This window comes from Trichosurus vulpecula, chromosome 6 (genome assembly GCF_011100635.1).
Source record: "Trichosurus vulpecula isolate mTriVul1 chromosome 6, mTriVul1.pri, whole genome shotgun sequence".
Classification (NCBI taxonomy): Eukaryota; Metazoa; Chordata; class Mammalia; order Diprotodontia; family Phalangeridae; genus Trichosurus; species Trichosurus vulpecula.
Window position 1 is genome coordinate 76,372,775 of NC_050578.1, and position 13,698 is coordinate 76,386,472.

Here is a 13,698-nt window from a genome sequence, read left to right on the forward strand (position 1 = left end):
ACAGCCTATGCAAAAGCATGGAGGTAGGAGACAAAATGTACGGGGGCTAGCAAAAAGGCCACAAGAAAACCATAAATAAATAATAAAGTAAAATATGCTGTCAGCCTGGAAAGACAAACAGGAATCAGATTGTGAAGAGAAGTTAACAGAATAACTAGTCAGAAAATTCTAAATCAAGAGCCTGATTCTTGAGTTTTACAATAAGCTTTTTAAAGTGGGGGGTGAGGTCGGGGAGGAAGGAATAGATCCTTTTTCAGTAGCAAGCTTCATAAATGAGACAAATACAATTCGTTATGCTTCATTAACTTTTCCTTTATTCTGAGTGGCAATCTGTCAGAACACCTCTAACTCGGAAAAACACCTATCAGATGCTGACTTAAGTAGAAAAGAAACAAAGCGAGTCATCAATATACAGTTTCTATGATACAGAATACACAATAAATTATATCTACATGCAATGTCTACCGTTACACGATGTAAAAAAATACAGTCTTTTTTATGTACATTTTAAGATTTACATTTTTCTGTACATTTTGTAAACTTTTTAAAATACACGTCTTTGTACCAAACCCCAAATGTACAAAGTCTATGAGTTCGCACAGCACCATTCTTCCATCTGCACCACAGCACAGTTACTTACACACACTACCACACTACCACAGACATCTTTTTACTTCATATTTCAGCCTTGGCCCCCCCCAGAGTCTAATACCGTTATTCTTGAAATGTGAATTACATTCTCTTGACTTCCTGTATTCTCAGAGCGTACAATGTAATCATACCAGCATACGACTTTTGCAATGCAATAAAATCAGGTGTTTGCTGTCACATCCACATTTATCGAATCTACATTTACCCAGTTTAGGTAATAACCTTATCCAGCACTAAGAGCTTTCATACATATGCATGCAAAACTAGTTTTGATTATGGATTTTATTAAACACTGAAATAAACTAAAGGGCTAAAACACTTAAGACTTAAAAAGAATGCAAATACTTGCCAAGCTTAGCTTGTCAATTATTTCTGTAGCTAGTATGTTAACTTCAACTAAGACACTAAATATTAAAATGCACAAGAGCAAGACTACTACATTTTTAAGTTTTGCTGGGTCTGTATTGGATATTACATTCAATTTTAAAAAAGCATATCCTGACATGTTTGAATGTATCCTCCATCACGAAGACACATTTGTGAAACTGTTAAAAGGGCTATCCACTGTCCCTGCCAAGACAGCATAGGCACACTCCCAAATAGGTTTAAATGACAATACCTGAAGACTTTATGTAAAGTTGTAAAAGACCCATATATATTTAGACTGCATTTATCTAAAAAAACCCTCTGAAAAGTAGTAAATTCAAAGTTTTAATTGTCCCTCCCCTAACCCCACCCCAGCTAAAAAAGCATGACTATTCAAAAGAAAAAAAAAGTGCCACCCTAAGTATTTTTACTACTTGTCTAAGAAGCATAAACCCATTTAATGGCTTAGAATTAAATATGAAAATAGGCCAGATCTGATCTGAATAATAAACAGAAAGTAGGTGGATCCAGTCCATGCAACTCCTTCCTGAAAAATAAAGAGGAGGGGAAGAATATCCCCTACTTATTGCTTAGAAACCTGCAGGCAGACTCCAAACTTGTACTTTATACAATGAGATTTCTAAGATTGGAAGCACAGGGCTTGTGCCACCTTGAAATCAAAAAAGAAGGTGCATTCTCGATCGCCGGGAGGGGAGCTGCTCAGACTTTCTTCTCCACAGCTCATATCTTCACAAGAATCCTCACTGAAAAAGGGCAAAAAGAACGATCTTCTTTACGATACACTTGAAAACTTTATGTAACCACTTTAAATGAAATCTTGAAACCACAAGGCTAAAGACTGAGGCATCCGGTTTGTTTTTTTTTAAACCTCCAAAGAATTACCAACGTAAACTCTTCCGGGCTCCAATGGGAACCTCTCAGTTACTCTACTTTCAAAAGGAAGTGTGTGCACCAGACTCACTCACTGGTGAGCAGGCAGTCAGTACCAAGGACTCTACCAACACCCACCCCCACCAATTAGAAAACACAACATTCACAGAGCACTTTGAAGTCCGCAAAGCACCCGAGAGACAGCAGGTATTCTCCCCAGAGGTAGGCACTGTTCTGATCTCCACTTTACAGATGAAAACTGAAGCCAAGGGAAGTGACATTTTTTGCCTGAGGTCCCAGAGCCAGGAGGTAGGCAAGGCAGGCTTTGGACTCAAGACTTCTAGGTTTTTAAAGCTAGTATTCTGTTCACAACTCCAAACAAATAGCATATTACATTGTTTGGCATCTGAATTATTAATTACAATCAAGGCAAAAAGATAGTTTTCTGCTATGATATAATTGTATCTTTTAAAATACTCAACCATAAGATAAGAAATACATCATCCTTGAAGTGAATTTTCTGTCTCATAAAACATGGACAACTGGAAGGGACCTCAGAGATCACTGTACAATCAACCCCTTTATTTTACACATAAATAGCAACCAATGACTCAAATATGCAAAATAAATCATGGTCTGAGAAGGAAAATAAATTGGATTTACGGTCATCCTCCGAAGACTACTTCAGAGCTACAGTATGTCATGTTAGGGACTTAACATTAAATCACTTTTAAAAAATCTTCATGGATATTTCTGTTAGCTATAAAATATTTGGAGGACAAAATCTCTAAAGTATCACTATGAAGCCATTAAATAAAAATGGCCACTTTTTTTTGGGTTTTGCTGATTAAGAAAAATCCTATACAGTCTGGATGTCTTTAGCCAAGCAGAGTGCCAAGTTTCTGAAGCATATGTGAATTTATAATTCTCTCTTTCCTGATGATGGTTCTTCACAACAAAGCAGTAAGTATTTTAGTAATTAACCAGAAATTTACATTTTAAAAAGCATTAGCCCAAGTCATTACATAGTTAAGCTAAAGCTAACCAGCACTTCCAAAACAGAATAAATTCACTATCTATGTTGAACAGACAATCATCTCGTCTGGTTTTCTCCCAAAACTCAACAATGTGATTCAATCAAAAGTTTCAGGGGAAATACTAAGCTAGAAAGACCATGAGAAGCATGGGAAGTCACACTAGGGTGCCTCCTCCACAAATGCCTGCTTTTTCCTCTAAGTCAGCCTCAAAAATGTTGTTTTTAAAAAAATGCTCACAAGGGTGTGTGCTGATGTAACATGCTGGACAGACAGAAGTAAGACAATTTAAATTTTCTTTCCTGTCAGCACTCCTAGGGAAAAAACATCTGCATGACTGGATTACACACACAGCTGTTTAACCTCCAGTGAGTCACCTCATTGTTGAGCCTGTTTCCTCATCCGTCAAATGAAGAAATCAGGCTCAGCAATCTCGAAGGCCCCTTCACGGCCCCAAAGCTCTGCTCTCATTGGGTCAAACTAGCCAGAAGTTTAAAAGGCGTCCAGTTGGCTCACCTCTGACTCTCCTCAAAGCAGCCCCCCTCTGGAATGGTGGGCAGCTCGGGAACACTGTAATAGCTGTTGTGAAGGCTCTGAGCTGTGCGCCGGGACACGATCCACACGAGCTTCTTGTGGTCGGGTTTGCAGCACTCAGGAGAAGAGTACTCTGCGAGGCATTTTGAGACTAGCTCCCTCCAGTAAGAGAAATCTGCATCGTTAATCTGAAAACACAATTTTATACATTTCAAAAAATGATAAAGAACCACATACAGTCTTTAAACAGCAGTCTGAATCAGGCTCCATATATAAAAATGCCCAGGTGCATGTTGACACCTACAAGATCTACGAGGACACTTCAATAGTGTTAAGTCCCAAGCAATCACTCGAAATTATATTATGTCCTCTGAAAGCACTTTCATCTACACACTTGGGTATGCGTTGTCTCCCCTATTACATTGTGAACTCCTTGAGTGCAAGGACTGGTTTTTGCCTCTTTCTGTATTTCCAGTGCTTCGCAGTGCCTAGTAGTTAGGAAGTGCTTAATAAATGTTTATTGAACTGAATTATAGCTTCAATTATGTTAAATAGCTTAAAATTTGATTGATACATTTCTTAAATTCCTTTAAGAACTTAGGAGATTTCTCAGAAAGGAGATATTTCCCCGAACAGTAGGGAATGCCACTTGCTCTTAAGGAAGAATTTTAATCCTTTGCAAGTTCTTTTGATAACATTATGGTACAGTTAACATGAAGATTTTCAGTTATCACACAAAGAAGAGCTAGAAAAGAATTCTAATAGCTAGCACTTACATAGCAGTAAGGTTTGCTACGTGCTTCATAAATATGATCTCATTTAACAATCAACAGCCAAAATGTATATAGTGCCAGGGACTATATAAATGATTTACAATTATTTATCTCTTTGATCCTTACAACCAACCCAGGATATAGGGGCCACTATTACCCCCATTTTAGTAAACGAGGCAGGCAGGTTACACGACTTGCCTAGGGTCACAGCCAGAAGTGTCCAACACAGGATTTGAACCTAGGGTGCTAGGCTTGGAGCCAAGAAGGCCCAAGTTCAAATCCAGCCTCAGACACTACTAGATGTATGACCCTAAGCAAGTCACTTAACCTGTTTACCTCACTTTCCTCATTTATGAAATAAGGATAACAACAGCACCTCTACCCCCCAGATCTGTTGGGAAGGTCAGATAAGGTGATACTGTAAAGCACTTAGCACAGCGTATGGTGGTGCTACATACCCGTTAGCTCCCTATCAGTTATTATTTCTGACCCCAGGTCTGGTACTCTTGTCCATTCCCACATACACTACTGTACATACTTTACATCAAGACACAATAATCTGAAAGATAACGAGGCTGGCAAAGTCTCTAAAAGACAACCTCCAACTGCTGACTGCTCCTTCTCACCTCACCTCAATCAGAATCTCTTCTACAACACTCACCCAGCCTCTTCCTCCAGTGAAGAAGGCCAGCCTGCTCCTGCCTCCACAGGCAGACCATTCTGTTTTGGGACAATTCTAATTTTTAAAATGTTTCCTCTTACATGGAGCACAAATACGCCTCGGTAGCTTCTGTGCCAAGCGCCACATGCTTAATCCCTCATCTAACAACCACCCTTCAAAACATGTGAATCACGTAATCCCCACGGATGATGCGCCCAATAGGAGCCCATCCTGCACCAAGCATGGCTGTACGTGTGCATGGAATGAAACAAGCTCCGACCTTCAGGAGCCTCTGTTCTAACAGGGCAGACAAGCGCATCCCCGAAGATGTGCAGCATGAACACACACCTATGTACGTGTATAAAGACAACATCTGCCCCCTCCCAAGTTCCTCCTCCAACTGTCCCTGATCTTCACACTGTTCAGCCCTCTGGCTCCACACCAGCCTCTCCACAGCCCTCCTCGAATATGGGGCTACACAGAGGAGGTCTGACGAGGGTGGGGCAGACACGATGCCACCGGCGATCCAAGAACATCCCAGGAAACATAGGAGCTGTTCACAAGCACTCATTCCTATGTTCTGGCTTGCAATGTATGACTTTTAAAAGAAAAACTCTCTAAAATGTAAAACAATTTACCTTGGAATGCTTTTGAACGAGAAGAAGAATTTCCAATAATTCAATAGATTTCAAGGTTTCCACTTCTAAATTAAGAAGGCACAAAGCTAATACAGACGGCTATGGAAATAAAAAAGGAGAGGGGTGTGTGTGAATTTCCTCAGCATATTTGTCAAAAACTGATAATTATGTTGTTACTAAAAAACAAAAATTAAAAAAGATACTTACTTTTGCTTTTGAAAAAGTGAGTCGGCAGTTGCAAGCTTTTAGCTGAGCCTCCAATTTATCAAGGCTCAATACTTCTTTCCTAGGAAACATAGCAAAGGAAGTAAGTTTTACACTGATCCATAAAGATTGCTGAGATTAAGATTTTAAATGTTTTCAAGGCATAAATTTACGATTTAGAGCTACTCAAGGGGAAGCAACAGAACTGGATGTAGATAGGGAAGCAGTTTTAGGAAGGGTCAAGCGGGTGGATGATGCTAAAACCACAGGACTTGACACTGACTTGTGCTCACCTTTCCGAAGTATGACGAAGTACAATAGTGTGGTATAAGTGCAAAAAGTTTAAGGCAGTAGTAGCTTCTAATTCATAGTGCAACTTTTCAGAAATAATTTTTTCCATCCGCTTTATGTCAGAAGCAGTACACTTGCACTGACTGATTCTGATGACATCATGGGTTGATGGAATATTGCATTCCTCTTCAATGATTCTAGCAGCCAGAAGAAAACAACAGACTCCAATGCAAGACAAATGTTTGGGCTTCACCTGAAGAACAAAGGCATCTTTAGAATCTCAAAAGGGTAAGATTTTTTTAAAAAAGAGTAGCTGATACTATGTTGTAAAGGCTTAAAAAGCATTTTATGCACATGACTGCACTTGAGTTTTACAGGTTGACTTTACAGAAAATGAAACTGTGAGTCACAGAGGTCAAGTGACTTTTCCACAGCTGTAAAGCTTTATCTAAGCAGGGGAGTTGGAATGTGAGCCTCGGTCTTCCTAATCCCACCTTGTGGCCCTATCACTTACAAGAAGTTGGCATCAGCTTGATGCACAGAAATGCTCAATCGGAAACACCCCAAATGCTTCCTGGGAAAACCATGGGCTCCCTTCTTATTCCAGATCTACTTTTCAACTCCAATTTTGTACTTACAATATTTCTATATTGCCATCCCTCAAAAAGACTCTTATACCAGCAGGTATCAAAACAAAGGAAAACCTATAAAAAGGGCCAGATGCAAAAGAAAGAAGCTTGTTACAATGATTCTCTTGCTTATTCATTTTCTTTAAGGAATAGTTCTAAATCCCTCCCAGAGAACAAGCACCTTTAGCAACAATAAGTTTTAATTATAAGACTTTTAAAAATCAGGCATCCCACTTTTTAAAATTTTATGAACAGCGGTCAGTAACAATCAAACTGAAAAAATTTGGTTGGATAACATTTCTGATACTAAGAATGACACTGTCTTCCAGACTTAAATTCCTGAGTAGTGCTCGGACTGAGATCAATGACAAACAATGTCCCAATACAGTAAGCATTTCAACGCTGAAATCAATCACTGTAGAGCTCCACATACTCCGTCCTCATTTTCGTCTGCTTAGCTAGCTGTCTTCAGAGCTGCATATTGCTGGGATGAGAAGAGAAGCCATAACCCCAGACTGTGTCAATGTACCCCAAAGGAAATACAGGAGGAGGAGAGAACCAAACACTTGTCAAAAACAAACAGCCCTGGGAGACCTTTCCTTTTCAGCCCTTGGAGCCATGAAAACAGAAAAGTACTTGGTTGCTCTGTTTGTGAAACAAACATTTAAGACAACTTACGGGCTCCTCACTCCTTACTTTATCTCTCGAGTCAGAACCACCACAAGTGCTTTAATAGCTGGCCAAACTCCTAGGTTCCATTTTCCAGTTACTCCAATGGCTGCTTAACCCGTGTAGCTCTTGTCCGTATTACCCCAAAGAGTCTGCCGCACAGTTTCCCACACTCCTCCACGTCCCCTGACATCTCTGGCTGCCCCCTGGAGCCCCGTGCTTCTGCCACAGGACTAGCCCTTCTTCTGTCTTGTTATCCAATTCCTTGAAAACATCCTTTCCTCTTGTTCTTCTCTGGAGTCCCTCCCTTGCTGTGTATTAAATCCCAGCCAAACCCACTAGGAGCCTCTTTGCTGCTCTCTGTGTGCTAATAATCTTTACTTCTTCACCGTCAGTGGTGCACCACGTCACCGCTATATTGCAGCACCGGGAGCATGTCAGTAATGACAATACGGGCCTGATTTCATAGGAAGCTTGAGGTCAGTAAGAGAGCTCTGCCATTTCCAGAAAGCAAACCAGCCTACTTGCTCCCTTCCTTTCCAACCCTAGGCCCCATTTGTTGTCCATTTATTCTGTTAGCCCCAGATATCCATTTAGTTGGAGGATAAGTGCTCTCTATGTAAGTGTACATACACGTGCTATCTAAATGCACGTTCATCTAAATGTATGTTGAAACCTAGGAAATGAGAACTCTTCATCCAGTCAGTCTTTCCTGTGTGGATGGACAAGCTAAACACAAACACATTTTAAGTAATTAACTATAGATCTTCCAGCAAGTTCTGCAATGTTCTCTGGATATAATCAGTATGATGTCATCCACAAACAGGAATCCCTAGGGATCCCCACCACCACAGGCATATCCTCACTTGACTAGGACTTTTTGCTCAATTTCCTCGATCACAGTGGTAAATACCTCTGGCAAGTATATATCTCATTGTTTCATGCCACTCCTGGTGTTTATGAGCAGCAATTCATTGGACAGGGTTATTTTTGTTGCACATCTTCTAAGGAATCTTCAGTGACCTTAATACACAGATGGGAGGCAGGCAGGAGTAAAAGAGCCTACCGGGAAGTGTTTTCCACTACAGAATCAAATGCCATTTTGTTTTTTTTTTAAATCAATGAAATATAAGCACAATGGGATCTTATAATCCTATATATACATTCTTCAGTTAACTGTGAAATGGAAAAGATGTGGTCCATTACTAGTAACTGCTCACAAAGTTCACTTGCTCCCTACTGAGTGCCCTTGATCAAAAATGCCTCCAATTCCTAAAATGACTATTCTCAAAGACGTTGTACAGATGGGAGATTAGGCATATAGACTGGTAGTTATTAATGTTCTCTTGCTTATCTTTTTCCCAGTATTAACAAGGCCTGAATTCCCCGTCCCCTAGACACAGGTCTTGGTAGATTTCCCCAAGACAATTTGTTTATCACTCTTTCAATGCTTTCAAAACTATACGGCCGGCCTCAAGCACAACTCTCCTCTTCCCCTTTCCACCCCCATTCTCTCTTCCTGTCTTCATTCTGTTAGTGCTATTTTATAAGACCATAGATTTAAAGCTGGAAGACACCATATATACCTTCTAACCCAGCACCCTTATTTTACCAATGAAAACACACACACACAGGCCGAGAGAAGTAAAGTGTGTGACTTGCCAAAAGCTTATACTACGCAGCAGAGTCAGGATTTGAACTCGGTGCTCTCCAAACCCAACGTCCTTTTCCAACTGTTCTAAGGGCCACCCCAGGGACTGTGATGTAGGGTCCAAGTGTGGCAGGGCCAGTTAGCCTTGACAGGAAAAAGTTTCAGATGATTTTTACAACTCTTTTCCATTGGTCTTTTGTTTGTAGTCCTATCCTTTCATCTTTGAATGCCTTTGAGATGGTTTTGCTTAGCTAGGTGTCTCACCAAGCTTTCTGTAATCTGATTTGACCTCTAGCGCTCCAGTCTATTTTATAAGGAGACACTGCTCCTGACTCCGTCACCCTCATCAGCCGGTGCTGTTTTCAGCAGCCCTCTTTCTCTCTTTGGCAAGAAACACAAATACATACTGAATCGGGTTCTTTCTCAGATCTTCTAGTTTCCTTGTTGTGGTGGCTCATTTATAATGGTTTAAATTTTGGATTAATTATAGTCATTATCAACATCATTTGTTTCCATTACATATTTTTTGTTTTCAACAATTTGTTAAAATGTTTCAGTTCAAAAATTTTAAATTATATATGTGTAATGTATGCATGTGCACGTGCACGCACATACACACGCACACACACCTTTTCTCATTATTCTCTCTTTTTTTTGTAGAGAAATCCGAATCTTAGCTCTGATGAATTCATGGTCTGACTGCACACTAACAGCTAACTCAGGGATAACTCTAATTTCAATAATGTCTTTTTCTTTCTCTGAAAATATAGTTGATTTCATTACTTGTGATTACTTGGTGCTCTCCATGTCCAGAACTTACCATTCTCTCCCTATTTTTAAAAAGAAAAGCATTCAAAACATGGCGACGTAAGGCTTCTGTATTATCTAAAATCTTTGGCCCCCTTCATGTCTTTCTCCTGAACCATATTCTCCCAAATATTTCTCACCATGCCCATCTTTTCCCATCTCTGCACTGACATCTCCATGTATCAGAATGCATAGATTTCATTTGGAAAATCTTATCAAGTTCTTTATAGAGGTTCTCTTCTACTTTGTACTCAGCAACTACCGCTGATATGCAAGCTGCATTTATTTTCATGGGGTTCTTTTCACAATTACTTATCGTTAGTACTGTAATACACAATGACCAAATGTCCCATGAAATCATTTCTGTAGCCTCTGTGCATATGATAAAACTCTCTCTTTGCTACTATGTGTCATCTTTACCAGCTATTGTGAAGGACTGTGAGCTAACCTTAGATTCAGCTCCAATATCAATCAATCAGCAAACATTTATTAGTGCTTTCTTCCTTCTCACAGCAATGCAGATAGAATTCAGCTCCTCCAGCGATCTGCCCCATTGGTTTGCCACTGGATTAGCACCTCACACTTAAATCAAAATTCGTCGATGGTTTAAGAACTGTGTGATCCTCAGCCCCTCTGCCACCTTCACTCCAGAAGAGGATATGGCCTAATTTTTTGGAAACTCAAACACCATTACGAGTTTTGTACAACTTGAAGTGCAACATTATTGTACTCCTATTGTCAGCTCCTATCCCAAACAGAATAGACTCCAGGGTAAATACAGGAATTACTTCAGTCACCACCTTACTTCAGGGCTTTGTCACCTCTTGCCTAGATAGATTATTTCAACAGCCTCCTAACTGGCCTCCCTGTCTCCTGTCCCTTCCCACTTCAGGCCATCCTACACATGGCACCAAGTAATTTTCTGAAGGCAAAGAACACACCACTTCCCAACTCAAACTGTAGTAGTTTCCCATGGGCTCTAGGATAAAATTTTAACTCTTGTTTAGCCTTCCCCAGCCTAGTTCCAACTTATCTTTCCAGCCTTACTGACATCATTTTCATTCTCCGTGGTAATTCAGTCAAACTGACCTTCTCTCTAGGCCTCCCACACAACCCTCACATCTCACTTCTGTGAATTGGCACCATAAGCCCTCAGCCCCCATGCCTGGCACACACACCTTCCTCATCTATGTCACACAGAAGCCTCGATTTCTGTACAACACAGATTAAGCAGAACCTTTTACATTCAGCCCTTCCTGGTCTCCAACTACACCCTTGTATAAAACTAGTCTATTTACCTACATATGCACCTGTCTCCCGATTAGAAAGAAAGCTCTTTGAAGGTCAGAACTGTTTTGTTAATTGTATTTGCATCCCTAGTGCCAGATACATTGTAGGGGCTTTAAAAATGCCTGATACATTGCCTGTAAATGTTTTATTTAAGAAGACCTCACTTGGATATTTTTACGTATATTGTGGGGGGGGGGATGGGAAGTGAGTGTACAAAACCAGTCAACACTGAATTTCTATAGAATTATCAAATACATTCTGCACAATTCATTTCGGTTTAGCAATTACATACCCTAAGTACTAGAAACCCAAACACAATCTAAGTTTAGGTATTAGATTTATGAACTTTAGTTTGACATTTTTATAGTTTGACCATCTCATTGTTGCTATAATCAGAAGAGGGAAGGAGATTACTACACTGGCCTTGCAAATAAATGAAAAGAATCCTCACTAGCCCCAAACGTTTTAAAAAAATTAATCTGTGTAATCTTTTTTTCTCTCCTCTTCATCCCCTACTAGAGTTATACGGACTAGAAAATGAGTAAAATATGTTTGTTTGGTTTTCCACTCTATCTCACCCAAGCTGTTACATTATCACCTTGAACAAAGGACTATCTGTAAAGCTGCTAAAATTAGCACACCTCACTGTGTGGAGAAAAGTTTAAATCAATTTCCGCTGGTCTTAAACACTACAAAATCCCATTAAAAACAAATATACACACAGGGGATACTTCTGCTCAAGTAGTTGGTACCTTCATAAGAGCCAAGAATCGATCCAAAATGTTGACAGCCAGAACAAATGTTTCAGTTCGTGATCCAAAAAAGTTGGCTAAACTCCTAAGATCTTCCACTTTAACATTTCTCAATCTCGGACACAAAGTGTTGTCATTCTACAATAAAAAATGAAAGCCAATTATAAAGACTTCCTTACAACAAAGGTTAACAAAAAGTTTAAATGATATATATTATAAATGATTAAATATTGATATTTAAGGATAACAATAAAAATATTATAAAATTATTAAAAATGAAAAGATGACAAGCTTTCCTTCTGTTTAAAAGAACTCTAGAAAACACTTGGGATTATTTAAGCAAGATAACAAAACTTCCAGTTATCAATCTTAAAAGGGAACTTGGACGGATCAAAACCAAATTTGTTTCCAATCGCCATTCTAACAAAAAAAAAATTTGAGGAATTAAAACATTACTGGTCAATGGCACAAAGATCTTGTTTTAACAAAGTATTACATCAAATTAGTATGATAATTCAGAGAATAACGGCCACCACACGAGTTACAGGATCTGTAATTCTAAGGGGCCTTGGGGAACCAGGCCCCGAATTTCATAGGGCTGGGAACACACCCTTCCATGTGGAGCCCCTCCCCAGGCCCCCTTTATCTTCATCTGTTCCGTCTCTACGTGATTTGTTCCTCCCCCCGGCCCATCCTGGGCCTTTCTCTGCACCTCCAGCACCAGAGCACAGTAGGCGCTTAATAAGTGTTGGTCACCTTTGCAGCATTAGTAACTGGCCTGGGACCAGTTTATTTTATTTTTCTTAATTAATGGGTTTCCATGGTAATAAATAGCTTGTGCACAGCCCGAGGGTATTTCGGCCCATTTGCAGTCTCATTCCTAGAAAGTCGGGCTGACCCCGCTTCCCGGCTGTCCTCCAGGGGTGCTGCCAGGCTGTCCCGGCGCCCTGGGACTCTGGGGGCCGCCCCTCCCCCGCTCACCTCGGAGGCGGCTTCGATCAGGCTCAGCCCCTTCTCCCGGGGCTGGAATCTGGGCTCCTGCTCCAGGTAAAGGTTCAGCAGCCGGAAGAGCTGCAGCCCCTCCCGGCCGGCCAGCTCCTCGGCCCCCAGCTCCTTCATCTGCGGTCCAAGAAGGACAAGTGAGAGGGGCGGGGGGCAAGGAGGTCCCCTTCCCCCCCTCCCAGCTCCTTCATCTGCGGCCCAAGGAGGAAGAGAAATGGGACGAGCGGAGGCATCGGGGCCCCCTCCCGAAGTGGGCGGAAGGGACAGGGAGCTCAGCTGTATGCCGGTGTCACCAGACTAATGAATTAGGCGCCAGCTGTGTGCAGGTACAGCTCTGGGTACCGGGGATGGGGGGAAGAGAGGAGACAAAGAATGGCCCAGGGCAGGAACAAAGGGAGCCCCGGCGACTGCCCACTCACCGCGCCGGGGATCCCGCTCCCGTCCCCGTGGCGCCCCAGCCAGGAGAGCGCGGGGAAGGAGACGGGCCTCCGCGCCCAGCTACTCCGTCTGCGGGACCCTGCGGGTCAGCGACCCCCCGGGGCCCTCATCCACTCGCGGCCCCGCGCTCCCTCCTCCGCCGCCGCCGCCGGCCTCACAGCGCCGGCTTCACAGCACCGGCCTCATCGCTGCAGTTCCGCCCCGTCCCGACGCCCCCCGCCGGCCCACTGTCCCTCGGCCTCCCCCGCCGCCCTCCACCCTCCGGCCTCCGCCGCCGCCGCCGCGGAAGGAAGCTCGAGCTAACCCCTTGTTTTTGTTTTGAGCTTCCAACGCCCCCGAGGGGGAGGGGCACGTGACCCGCGTAGGGATCCGGGCGAGCCCGACAGAAGAAAAGAGTCCCTCCCTAAAATCACTCCC

At 41.9% G+C, this 13,698-nt stretch overlaps 1 protein-coding gene across 1 annotated transcript; it reads right to left on the reverse strand.

The window, feature by feature from the left end:
• Positions 1-291: 291 nt before the first annotated feature.
• On the reverse strand, positions 292-13,479 carry CCNG2 (cyclin G2). The gene is made up of 8 exons (XM_036764916.1): positions 13,263-13,479; positions 12,823-12,960; positions 11,842-11,979; positions 6,046-6,296; positions 5,756-5,834; positions 5,549-5,647; positions 3,459-3,664; positions 292-1,781 (listed from the first exon to the last, which is right to left on the reverse strand). The coding sequence occupies exons 2-8, from the start codon at positions 12,958-12,960 to the stop codon at positions 1,658-1,660; spliced, it is 1,035 nt and encodes a 344-aa protein (XP_036620811.1). The 5' UTR covers positions 13,263-13,479; the 3' UTR covers positions 292-1,657.
• Positions 13,480-13,698: the final 219 nt, after the last annotated feature.

Coding starts and splice junctions, on each gene's coding strand:
- CCNG2 (XM_036764916.1), bottom strand. CDS start 12,960: ATGAAGGAGCTGGGGGCCGAGGAGCTGGCCGGCCGGGAGGGGCTGCAG. Junction 6,297..11,841: donor GATTCTTGGCTCTTATGAAG/GTACCAACTACT, acceptor TTTGTTCTTCAG/GTGAAGCCCAAACATTTGTC. Junction 5,648..5,755: donor TCACTTTTTCAAAAGCAAAA/GTAAGTATCTTT, acceptor TTATTTCCATAG/CCGTCTGTATTAGCTTTGTG.